The sequence below is a fragment of the Glycine max genome, chromosome 1 (assembly GCF_000004515.6).
Source record: "Glycine max cultivar Williams 82 chromosome 1, Glycine_max_v4.0, whole genome shotgun sequence".
NCBI classification, from domain to species: Eukaryota; Viridiplantae; Streptophyta; class Magnoliopsida; order Fabales; family Fabaceae; genus Glycine; species Glycine max.
Window position 1 is genome coordinate 52,462,706 of NC_016088.4, and position 13,427 is coordinate 52,476,132.

The following is a 13,427-nucleotide window of genomic DNA, read 5'->3' on the forward strand; positions in this document are numbered from 1 at the left end:
ATAGACGGGAAAGAAAATAGAAAAAATAATGGTCACACACAATTATTTTTTGTATTATTTTTTAAGTGATTAAAGTAATGACATGAATTTTATAAATTCAAATTAATTTATACATATAAATGAAAATGAAAAATAATTTCAAAATGTAAGTTATTTATTAAAAAAAATACGCGACCCATGAAAATCTGATCTCTCTTTTAAGATCATGAAGTATTTCAGCATTTTCAAAAGTATCACTTGGCTCTTATAGCATGATCATTGATAACCTTAGTGGGACAACTTCTAACAGGACTGTTAGCATTTCTCTAACCTTTACTTTTAGATTCTTAATATCTATTTGTTCCCACTTTTATGTTAAACTATTTTTATTTTTATTCGGGTTAACGTATTCACCCCACCATGAAAGAGTAAAACATAGCCCTATTATTACGAAACTTGGAGGTTATCTGAGTTTTTATTTAAGAAAGTAAAACACTGAAAAATTGAGTAAAACTACTATTTTCAGATCACATCACAGATTCATAGTGATCTCATTCTCAAGTGTATTGAATTTTGCGATAGTCAATCATCTAATAAAATGCCACATGTACTAATATTCATGACGTGTCTGAAAACAAGACACGCACCTCTCCAAATGTTTGTCACCTTACGCTATATAGAGCCACCTTTGCAAACTGCATAATCACAGTTTTCATCCAAGTAACATAATGGAGCCTCGCAAAGCTTCACCATTATCGTGGGTCTTGATCTTCTTCCTTAGCATTTCCTTGAGTGGAGTTAAGGTATTAAGTGAAGAGCAGCACCATGCCAAATCTCAAGAAGGACCTGTGGTGGAAAGGGATCAAAGGAGGACATTACTTGTCACTGAATTCGGAGAGATCACTGCCATTGACATCAAGGAAGGACAAAAGGAACTGCCCTACCATCTTCGGTTCATCACATTGGAGCCAAACTCGCTATTTCTCCCTGTGCTTCTCCATGCAGATATGGTCTTTTATGTTCATACAGGTTCATACATATAACATAGTAACATACCCTTTTGAATTTCTAACCTCTAATCACATCATATTTCAAGGTTTTAAATTGTGGTCAGCGGTATGATTTAGTGAAATGTATTTTCAGTTGCAATATTCCTAATGTGTTATTATAGACACTTTAACAATAATCATTTTCTTTATATTTCCAAGACAACATAGAGAAACATGTATAATACTTGTGGTATAACTTACAAGGCTATAATAAGCATTTTAATTTCAACACATTCAACTCAATATGGCTTCAGGGAGTGGAAAGCTGACTTGGGCAAATGATGATGGTACTAGTACGATTCGTTTACGCGAAGGAGATGTCTGCAGTCTCAAGGAAGGATCTGTTTTCTATATACAGAGCAACCTAGAGGCTGAGAGAAGGAAACTTAGGATTTATGCAATGTTTACCAATACGGACGACAATACTTACGTAAGTGCTGGCTGTACATGTACTCTTTTTCATTGAACTTATACAAAAATGTAAGGTTTGTTTGCTGTAGTTGTTAATGTTAACCACAAATGCAGGATCCATCAATCGGTGCTTACTCAAGGATCAATGAACTGGTCAAAGGCTTTGATACGAAAATCATGCAAGCAGCTTTAAAGGTATTACTTACCCTCAATGTGAAACTGTGCAAGCACAATGTCAATGACTATATTTTTACTCAAATTTTTGTTTTGTTATGCATTATTTGGGGATTTAAAATGAAGGCTTTGACACAAATATAAATATTTACTAGTTACAAAACTCTAAATTGTGATCTTTTGAAGGTGCCGGAAGATTTGATTGAAGCAATCATTAACAAGACGGAGACTCCAGCTATAGTGCATGCAGTTCCAGAGAAGCGGAATATCCTCCAGGAGCTGGAGGCTTCGTTTCTTAAGAACTTTTTAGGCATTGGGTCCAACTCCAAGAAACTCAAAACATACAACATCTTTGATCATGACCCTGACTTCAAAAATCCCAATGGTTGGAGCACAGCAGTGACCAAAAAGCAACTAAAGTCATTGAAGCGGACCAACATTGGATTTCTGATGGTGAATTTGGCCATGGTTAGTGATTATAATAAAAACATTGATACTTGTCATTGCACACATACAATGCTTATGAAGTTATATTAAAATTAATTTTCAAACTATATAATTGAAGGGATCAATATTGGGGCCTCATTGGAACCCGAAGGCAACAGAGTTGGTAGTGGGAGTAGATGGGGGAGGCATGGTCCGAGTAGTATGTGGAAGCAGCAATGAAGATGAGACAGAATGCCAAAACATGAGGTTTAAGGTTAAGGAAGGTGATGCTTTTCTGGTGCCTAGGTTTCATCCAATGGCTCAGATGTCATTCAATGATGGACCATTTGTTTTTCTCGGCTTCAGCACTTCAGCAAAGAAAAACCATCCTCAATTTTTGGCGGGAAAGGGGTCAGTGCTTCATATTCTAGACAAAAGGATACTGGCTACCTCTTTCGGTGTGAGTAACAGAACCATTGACCAGCTTCTGCGTTCTCCCGAGGATTCCATCATTTTTGGGTGCAGTTCCTGTGCAGAGGAAGAGGAGAAGATAATGAAGGATGAGGAAGAGAATAGAAAGAGAGAGGAGGAAGAGAAGGAGAAGAAGAAGGAAGAGGAGGAAGAGAAGAGAAAGAGAGAGGAGGAAGAGGAGAGAAAGAGAGAGGAGGAAGAGGACGAGAAGAAGAGAAGGAGAGAGGAGGAAGAGGAGGAGAAGAAGAAGGAAGAGGAGGAAGAGAAGAGAAAGAGAGAGGAGGAAGAGGCTAAAAGGCAACAAGAAGAGAGGGAAAAGAAGCGAGAGGAGGAGGAAGCTAGGAGAGAGAAAGAAAGGGAAAGAGAAGAGGAGGCAGAAAGGGAGCAAGAACAAGCTAAAAGAGAAGCAGAAGCAGCAGCACAGAGGGAACAAGAACAAGCTAAAAGAGAGCAAGAAAGGAGAGAAAGGAGACGGCAAGAAGAAGAAGATGAAGAAGAACCAACACGGTGGGAGAGAAGAGGAAGAAGAGAGAAGGGGAAAAGTCCAGAAGGAGTAGAATGGGAGCAAGAAGAAGCCAGGAGACAGCAAGCAGAGAGTGATAGACAAGTGGAAGAGCAAAGCCACAGGAACAGCTTTGAAGGAAGGAGAGCTTTGAAAATAAGGAACGTTTGATTCCCTCTTAAGACTTAGACTCCTGGTATGTATTACAATAAGAGCTTCTTTTTATGTCTTTGTCACGTTTTTGCTTCCGTTTGTTTTTTATGACTGGTTGTTACAAAGTTGAAGACCAATGTTTCATGAAGCTTGTAGTTGATTAGTCATTTAGCACAAATAAGTGAATCTGGCTTCTCTAAATTGGGGCGTGCTACTTTAGATAATTATTATACTATAGAAATAGAACAGAACAAAAGCTCTGTTCCATCTTATTCTTTCCAAACTAGGGAAAAAGATAATTAATGATGAACAGTGGAGTATGCCATTATATCATCTTCGTTATACCAAACCAAAAAATGGACCAAAATATCGTTACATTTCATTCTCTTGCACCAGTTCAAACATAATAACCTCAGGGATAACAGTTGCATGCGCCCGAACAAATATGAATATACAAAAAATGAGACTCACTCACTCACGGAGCCTGATATGTATGAGACAACAACAGTTATGTCATCAAGTTTGCCACCATAATAACAGAATCCAGCTTTTTGAGCAGCAGTAGAAAATGGTGTCCGACTACTCTTGGACAGTGCTCGCTGACGAGCCAGTGCTGCTATCTTCTGAGCCCTAATTGCATGTACAACAACTCCGGTGATCTCACTATTGTACAAATTGTCAAATAACCCATCTGTTCCAGCAATGACCGCATCTCCTGAAGCAACAGGTATGGTAAAAACCTGGATGCATTATTGCAAAAACATATGCTTAGTTTGTTTGACTTTCCATACAGATTAAAGGCACACAATTGGCAAACTCATTTTTACTAAAAAGAACACCAACTTCATCTTCCATTAAGGAATCCTAAGTAATAACATCATAATGAAGGGAGAAACAAAAAAAAATGGTCTATCAGACAATGGAATGAAGAAATTGGAGCTAGGAAAAATGTGGGAAGGATGACTAATGGATGCACCTTATTTTCATTTTTCACCCTTTCTACCAAGTAACGTTGAGCAAAAATCAAAATCTCTCCATTTTCACTCCCCTCCATATTTTCCATGAAATCTTGCACAAAAGGGATAACATGAAGCAATTGTCGCCCCTCTACCATGGATTGCATCCAGTAGAAAACATGCTATTAGGAAACAAATCAGACTTTGTTGCCCCTACCGAATGTGAAAGCCAGGCCAAATAAAATTAGATCTTATTAAAAAGTTGATGCGTCAACTTTACCTCACCAGAACTGGGTAGATCAGCGCCATTGCCACTCTCCAACTGATACGGGAAATTGAAGTCGTGCTGTTGAACAGGGAACTCGAAAATGGTGAGTCCATCTCTAACCACAATGAATCCACTGTCACTCAAATTAATAGCATGCAGTCCCTGGACCAATAAACCAATCAGACATTATACATAAGAACTTGAGACTTATGAACTGGTTGGACAATACTTAAGTATCTGCATACATGATCACAAATTCACATGTCAGTATTGTAGACGAAGCAGAAGCTGGTAGAGCTCCCAGCGTGCTTTAAATCCATTTCTAAGCTTAAGTATTTTAACTTTTGACTTTAAAATAGCTTGGTGGAAGACATGTTCAATATGGTAATAGTTGTAATGACGTAATCTTCAACCCCATTTGGTATTGTACACAATTACTTCAAACAACATGAATTATGAAACACAATAAGTGTTAGGGGATGCATTATACCAAAAACAATCTCCATTATATCAGACATAGGTGAAAATGTAGAAAACTTTCATGTTTATGCATATGAGAAGAAAACAAACCATTTAATATTCCGTAGGCATGAAACGTGTATGATGATTAAATTACCTTTTCAGTAAGAGAATACAAGCTGTTGATGAACCCTTGACCTTTGTATTTGCGTGAGCTTTCTCTAACACCCTTGTTGGATTAAAAGAACCTTTAGGCTCCTTTTGAATTGCTCTCACTGAATTGGATATAAGTTCCGGTGCAAACAGTCCTGCATTAACACCAACATCCGCCCAGCCACCTACACCATCAGCAACACCAATTGCTTGTTCATCCGTGCAAATAAAATGAGCATCCTCTCCTCCAGTGTCCTCCTTATCTGGATGCGGTAGGTAACAAGATCCTGATAACATCTTCAAGGGCTTGCCACCAACAATAATTCTGAAAATAACAGTATTTAATGGTCAGGATAAGTATCAGCTGCAAGAAATATAAAATAATGTTTACAGATATAATTGGTGAAAAGCAAAATTGGACTCTCATGGAAATACTCAAGAGTGTGGAAAATGGAAATAGCAAGTCACACTTGTGGAACTTGCTGCAGAATCATTACCCCACTCTTCCAAACACGGAATAAATAGGGTAAGCTTCCTTCATGGCATTGAAATCGGCATCCAAATTATATTATTTGAAGAAATTCATGGAGAAATAGAATTCAAAATATAAAGAACAACAATCACATACGGGTCAGGTGAAAAAAAGGAATTTGCAAGCTGTTCATCAGGAGGGCTGCCATCAAATGAGACAGCATGTGCAGCCCCGTCTGAGTAGCAGGCAGAAGAAGAGGTTGAGAAATTCTTGAGCCATAATCCATGAAGCAAACTCGAATCACGGATCCTCCTATTAAGCATCAAAAGTAGAACACCCAAAACTCAAAGGACCATACAAAGGTTGTAGTCTCCTTAGATTCACACTATCCCTCCAGCAACCTGTATGTGCTCTATCTTTGAAGTACACTACAGCAGGCTTTGTGAAGTCTAGCACACTACCAAAACTTGAGATTGAGCCATAAGCATAAACATCTCCCAGCATAGCATTGGAATGTGAGGCAGTAACCATTGATTTTGTGTCAAGTGTGTGACTTGAAGAGCAATATGTGGAACCGGGCAAAATGGAAGTTGAATACAGCGAACCAAGAGACAAAGCAGAACTTCTGTGCAAGGATGTTGGCGCTCCTTGTTGTCGTGTTATTGCTTCCCGAATGCGACAGTAAATGGTAGCGTTCAGCCATGAGAGAATGCCAGGCATGATCTAAATTCAGTTTCCCACTTAAGAATAATGTGAAACCTTGGGTGTGATTTGAATTAACAAATCAAATTCCTTTTTTACCCCCACCAAACCTTGCTTCAAGAGTAACCCATAATCTGAAATGTTGAAATTTGAACAAATATTATTCAAAGTTTCTAACTTCATGGAAATAGTTGATATAATCATTTGTGAGAGAAACTCCAACATGTTTTGACTTAAGAAATATCTTTTCATTGAGAAGCCAAATAAAACTTCTATAGAAACGTGTCAAAACAGAAAGTGTGATGCAGGATAAAACCTCAACTTAGAAACAGGACACGTGCGCAAATTGACTAAAGAAGGTTTCTTTTGGAAACTTATTTTCATAAAGGGTCTGTTTTGAAACATATTAAGGAGGGAGTCCTTTTTTGTAAGCATTTCGCTATTGGCAAAACAGGACACGTGGTAGCGGACAGTGGGTTTCACCAGTCCTGTTGGCGAAACAAGACATGTGGGGTGGATTTCGCCAGTCCTGTTGGCGAAACAGGGGACACATGGTGTATTTCGTCATTTTCGTTGGTGAAATACTTTTGGCTGTATGAAAATTATAGGCTTCAAATGGTTGTAACTTTTGATAGAAATGTCCGTTTGAGGCTCATAATATGTCAAAACACTCGAAATTGAATAAGGAATCCCCTGACGAATTTACGAAGGGGATTTGGTTAACTCATTTTTCCAAAATCCCCTTCGGGAATTCGTCAAGGGATTCCTCATTCAATTTCGAGTGTTTTGACATATTATGGACCTCAAACGGACATTTCTATCAAAAGTTACAACCGTTTGAAGCTTATAATTTCCGTACAGCCAACAATATTTCGCTAACGGGAATGGCGAAATACACCACGTGTCCCCTGTTTTGCCAACAGGACCGGCGAAATCCATGCCATGTGTCCTATTTCGCCAACAGGACTGGTGAAACCCACTGTCCGCTGCCACGTGTCCTATTTCGCCAACAGGACTAGCAAAATGCTTATAAAAAAGGACTCCCTCCGTAATATGTTTCAAAACAGACCCCTTTTTAAAATAAGTTTCTAAAAGAAACCCCCTTTGATCAATTTGTCGCCATACATGTATCTAGGACAGTTATTATGAGGACAAACAAGAGAAGAACATTTATTTGATGGGCAAGTATCTACTTGTGTCCCTCTTCTAGATATTCTTAGACTTAATTGTTTATTTGTAAAATGTAACATGTATTATTTTTTTTATAAATTAAATTTAAAAAACTTATAATCTAATTATACATATATTTAGTTTATTTTTCTCCTTTAATTTTTTTTATAACTAGTTATAAAAAACATCCAGTCACGAAAGTAAAAAAAAAAAGTTTGTTCTTTTCTTTTTCATTCGCTGCAATTTGTGGGTGTTTGGTTACTAGTTCTTGGGTGGGTGGCTTGCACGGTTCAGGTTTGTAACTAGGCATGCTAAGTAAACTTAAATTCGTAGGTATTCAGTCGACCCTAGGCTAAACTTGATGGAAGCAAATCTATTTTGACTGAATTGAGTTCAGTAAGTGTAATTATATTATAGAGTTGATTATATGACACAAGTCTCCTCGAATTCATAAATCAACCAGGATAATTCATAATACCCTTACATAGTCAATCAAGTCTCCTCGAATTACATGCTAACACCATGTATTATTTTTAAATATATAATTAACTTTTAAAAAAATGGTGTGATGAGTTTTCCTTGAATTTTTCTCATTCCCATAAAAACTAATAGAGATAAGGTTGAGTTTTAAAATTTGAAATTTGTCTCTTTAAAATCTAAACTCACGCACATTGCCATATCTATCTTTGATGGTGGGATTTTAACTTAATGGCAGTTCAAGAAGTTGCTGGGTGTGGCGTCATCTAGATATGTGATGATGGTACCAATAATAAGACACTTTTCTTAGCTAACATATTTGGACTAAAGTTTTCTTCGATCTCTAAGAGTATATTGATGATGGTGGGAAGTTGGACCATGGTGGGTGAGATTTTTTTTTTTTTTTTTTTGTCGAGCTATGTTATTGTGGTGGTTGTTTCAAGAGAGAGAAATGCGTTACCGATAACAATGATATTTTTTTTTCTTTTTTCTTTGTTCTATTCTCACATATAACCTCGACTTGAAGCATCGACTTAGTCCACAATATTAAATGCCAATTTTTGGAAGATTTTTATTTTTTGTTTTTAAAGTTTAGAATAATATTAATTATTCTTTTATCAATTATATATTTATTTTTATCTAATATTTAATTATTTTATATGGATGCATTTATTGTGAAGTTGAAATGAAAAGGAATAAAATAAGAAACTTTAGATCCATTTTATTAAATTGTATCTTTTTGATTTCTACATAAAAACTTTATATAAAAAAATATAAAGCGGAGGAAATATTTGATAACAATGCCTTTATTGTCGCTTCAATTACACTAAAGTATCTATTAGTGTTGGCTTTGCATATTATGAACTTTAGACCCATAATAATACATTTTATTTTGTAATGCCTTCCACTGACCAAATGCAATTTTACAAATATTTTTATCACTAGATTAATTAGTTATTCATAGCCTCCCTCGGTTTGGTTTGGACGGAAGAAAAATAAGGAAGATACCTTTTTTAACGTGCATGTGCATATGAAACTTGGCCTATATGCATGGGAGAAAAATTAAGTAAATGTTTGAGAAACCATTCGCGTGATCGAAATAGCGTTTTTCAACGGATCAAGAACTTATTTTCTGTGTTTGTTTGCTCAACTAACACGGGGACGCTAGCTCGCTACCGCACAATAAACGTGAATTAAAAAATATCCTTAGTATTTATAAAGAAAACGAAGGGAGAAAGGCGACACAAGACATTGATGATCACAAAAGAGCAAAAGTCCGATCAGTGACTGCCACATATATGGTTGAAGTTCACACATTCTCTCCTAGGAAGCTACAAAGATCCCTAACTCTCACTTATGCAGAGATTGAAAATGAACAAGTCATAACAAATTACACAAAACACAAAACTTGGTCTGATCCTTAATGGCTTCTAAACTTCAACTAACTTAGCTTGGTCTCTAAATGCTACTCAATGTGTGCGACCAAGGGTTCGCGAGTGTTCCTATATATAAAAATTTTGTAAATAGAGTTAGGGTTGTCGACATTACCTGTTTGACAACCTGAGTTAGGGTTTGAGGTAGTGCCTGACTTTGACAGACAAAATGTGTGCGACCTCGAGGTTCAGCGTGCACGACCTTTAGGGAAAGAGAGTTCAGGGTGCGCGAGCTTTAGGGAAAGAGGTTCAGGGTGCGTTTGACGGTGCAGGAGGCGCGAGGGTTCAACGAAAAAGGTTTAGGGAAAGAGGTTCAGGAGGCGCGAGGGTTCAGCGAAAGACAGTGAATGCCTGAGGAACCAAGCAGCATTTATATAACCATATCTACGACGGTTGTAGGTCAAAACCGTTGTTGACTTAATTTTTTTCAATATTCGAAGGCGGTTGTTTACAACCGCCTTAGAATATATGACGTAAAAACTAATTTTTTTCACCTATTTACAAAATTGTCACCGCGCCTTCTACTAAAGCGGTTTTCGAGAACTGATGTAGTTGTCGCGACGTAGAAAACAACTTTTCTAGTAGTGTGAATTAAAAAATATCCTTAGTATTTATATCCTCGGGATGTCCATTTTGAATTTTGATCAATAATTATATATAAAAAAAAATATAGCATCACTTGTGTACACATTTTTATGTCCATTTTGAATTTCCTTCAATAATTACATTCATAAATTATTATTTATTCTTATAATGATCTTTACAAATTATCCATCTACTTATATTATATTTTTTTATTTTAAACAACCACGAAAGAACAGTTAGACTGAGTGCCTGTTCTCCCAGTTATTATCTAATAATATTATAATAGAGATATGTTTTTCTATTTTAGAAAAAAAAAATCATTATCCAGCCCCTTTTTATCTCCAATGAAACTCATTTGTTTGTGATCGGACGACAAAAATTCCTTATTAAAGTGAGCCGTTTGAGTTGGTAACGTCGTGCATTGAAGTGGCTCAAAACAACACCAGAAGCACAAAGTAATCTTTCGGACTTTCACCTCAGACCACAAACCTGTGCCATAATGTCTCACATCAACTAGTAAGTATCAAGAAGACCACGTATATTATATAAAAATGTGGAGGAATCTCACATGCTCAAAATGAGAAAATGAATAGCTGTCATAGTAGGGGAAAAAAAAGAAGAAAAAAATGAAATTTGAATCGAGGGTCGCATTTTATACTTCTCAAAGCAACAACATATCCTCATGGATCCCCTGTTGTAAAGCATAGGGTGTGCCATTATACCATAGAGAAGATAGAAGATCCTTCTCTAATATTATTCCCCTAATATGAAAAATCACATCCTCCACTTCTTCAAAAACACCCTTTAGCTTTTCCCCCCTTACCTTTTGGAATGGAAGTGGGTGTGAATGGACCTCTTTATATGACCCATGATATATAAACTAGAATCTCTATTCCTCATACACCCCCACCTCTCCTCTTTTGTAATCCTCAAGCTTCTTTATATCCACCGTGTCCCTTACAACCTTAATCGCTAAGGCAATATACAGAGACACGCGCATACCTACACATGCACATACACACGAGCCTCACACGCTACCTTTTACAATGATTTTGGAATCATGATGAAATCATGTATTAATTGACCCGGATAATTTCAATCTTGTGTACTTTAATCAAGATTGAGATATCCATTTGTTTTTTATTTTATTTTGAAAGATGAAACATGCCTGGTTTTGATATATTCTCTGTCTCTTTTGTATAATTTATTTCATCTGAGTTGTTATAGTGAGTAGCAACATAGGTCTAGATTTACAGGTTTAACAAACAGCAAACTAACAGTATAATAAATTAAAGAGTTAAGTTGTATTTTTTTTCTTTTTTTTAATATATATATCAAACATAATACAATATTGAACCCTTTTATCCAACTTACTTAATCTTATGTTATAAATTTATGAGTATCTGATTAAGGAGAAATAAATTTTAATTTTTGATAAGAAAGTTTCGTAGAAATAAATTGCACTATGTTTATAGACAATTAATAAGTAATGCTTTCATTCATCCTAAGGAAGAGGAAGGACAGTATGATTACAAAAGTTTTCCTCACCATTTCTAAAAGTAAGAGAAATGGTATTTATGTATAAATTTTATACAAAAAAACATACAATAAATAGAGAGGATAAAAATAAAAGAAAAAATCATATGAATATTATAACTCTAAAAGTAATGCATGGTTAGAGAAGAACGTATAGGAAGAAATGAAGATCAATAACAATATAATATTATATTTTCTTATAGTAAACATTGGATCACTTATAACACTGACTAGAGTATATAGGCTACTTGCTAGAGTAATCATTTACGCCACATGCCTTATGCCTGTTATTAGAATATCTAGAAATTGCTCACAACTAATTCACAACAATCAATTCTGTAAAAGACTCCAAAAATAAACATAATCCTATAAAGCTGGTCATATCAACACAAAAGGATGTTACATGAAATAAAATAAAAATGAAGTGACTGCTGTTTATTATATTTCCCATGAGGCATGAGCAAATGGACATAAAGAAACTTTATTTTACAAGAGAACAAACTTTCTCTTAAAGTGTCCATTACCAATAACAAACAACCTCGTAAAAAAAATAACAATCAACAAAATTTAATAATAATAATAATAATAATCCACAGGCATATTTATTTTTCTAACAACAAGAGGAAAATTGATGCCCTGTAACGATTCATGGCTTGGAACATATTCCTTCATCACTACTTTTTGTTGTTTAATTAACTAACCACGTGCCGTCTTTACACGCGCCTACTCATTAAACCACCAATATCCTGCATGTATATCTAACAAAAAGCCGTCCAGTGGGGTCCACTGACACGTCAACTCCTCGCCATACTACTAAGACCCATCTCAAAGAGAAAAAAAAAATGAAAATTCTAATGGATCCGGATCATGCTTTACTATATTTTTTTTATTAAAAAAAACAAGATATTCCTACAAGTAATATATTATCTTTTGGATATATATTGTTGTATTGAGGTTTCTTTTTTTTTTTTATTTGTAAATGTGTCTCTTTTAAATAGCTGATAAAAAAATGTGTCTCTTTTATGAAGAAACTTAATTTTCATTAATGATCATTCTTATAACTATATATTAAATATCAAGAAAAAGTGTGTGTTAATTTTAAGAAAAATACAGTAAATCCTATAATAGTTTTCGTTTCCATGATAAAGCTTTTGTTTCCAATAGTATAATCTAATATTGCATGATAAAGTTTTTGTTTCCAGCTTTATTTAATGTTCTATTTTAATAAATATTTTATTTGGATGCACAATTATAAATAAAAATTTAGTGGGGTTTTATTTTCAATGTCTTTCTTTATTATTATTGATATCAAGTTTATGGTAGTTTAAGAAAAAAATATTAAATGGAATAGTATAATAATTAAATAATGTTTATCAACTTTGTTAAGAAGTGTAAGTTAGTTTTTCTTTTCTTATAGTCAACATCGGAGTGAGTATAAGGTTTGAGAAATCAATAAACTAATGTTGTAACTCACAAGTTTATACTCAAATTATAACATTGTTTTACAAAAAAAAAAAAGGTGATGGCATGTCATTGTATTAATATATATAAATAAAGAGGAAGTTGGCGTACTTTATAATAGACCAGCAATGAATATGTGTGACATTACTAATTGGTTGTGTATGTAGAAACAGTCTTAGATATTAAAAGAGGTAAAGTTTACTTTCCTTTAATACAGAACTACATTTTAAAAAGAAAATCTCTAATTATTAATTGGAAAGTACGCTTAATACACAATAAAAGATTAATATTTATATTAAATATGAAACTAATATAAAGTTAAACAAAAGTAAAATCATTCACTGTGTCGTCTCCTACGTAGCACAACGAATTCCCCTGTGGAGTGTGAACGCTAGCTGCTGGATTCTTGACAAGTACGCCTATGTTCCCCTCGTTTTTTCGTTTAGTTTGCCCCGTAAAATATAATAAATTAATAATAACATGTTCCTCAACAAAATATATAATTAAAATAATAAAATGAAGACAGAAAAAGCCATGGGAAACAAGAGTGTTCCTTACTTATTTCCAAGTGTACAATAATTGTCATAAAA

The 13,427-nt window shown here is 34.9% G+C and overlaps 1 protein-coding gene and 1 pseudogene across 1 annotated transcript; one reads left to right on the plus strand and one right to left on the minus strand.

Annotated features, from left to right (window-relative positions):
• The first annotated feature begins 675 nt into the window (after positions 1-675).
• Positions 676-3,366, plus strand: LOC100780895 (vicilin-like seed storage protein At2g18540). The gene is made up of 5 exons (XM_003516529.5): positions 676-1,008; positions 1,283-1,458; positions 1,554-1,634; positions 1,800-2,081; positions 2,179-3,366. Exons 1-5 carry the CDS (start codon positions 708-710, stop codon positions 3,181-3,183), a joined length of 1,845 nt encoding a protein of 614 aa, XP_003516577.1. The 5' UTR covers positions 676-707; the 3' UTR covers positions 3,184-3,366.
• Positions 3,367-3,506: 140 nt separating this feature from the next.
• LOC100781429 (probable protein phosphatase 2C 55) lies at positions 3,507-6,460 on the minus strand (annotated as a pseudogene).
• Between the last annotated feature and the right edge of the window lie 6,967 nt (positions 6,461-13,427).

Coding starts and splice junctions, on each gene's coding strand:
- LOC100780895 (XM_003516529.5), top strand. CDS start 708: ATGGAGCCTCGCAAAGCTTCACCATTATCGTGGGTCTTGATCTTCTTC. Junction 1,009..1,282: donor GGTCTTTTATGTTCATACAG/GTTCATACATAT, acceptor ATATGGCTTCAG/GGAGTGGAAAGCTGACTTGG. Junction 2,082..2,178: donor TGATGGTGAATTTGGCCATG/GTTAGTGATTAT, acceptor ATATAATTGAAG/GGATCAATATTGGGGCCTCA.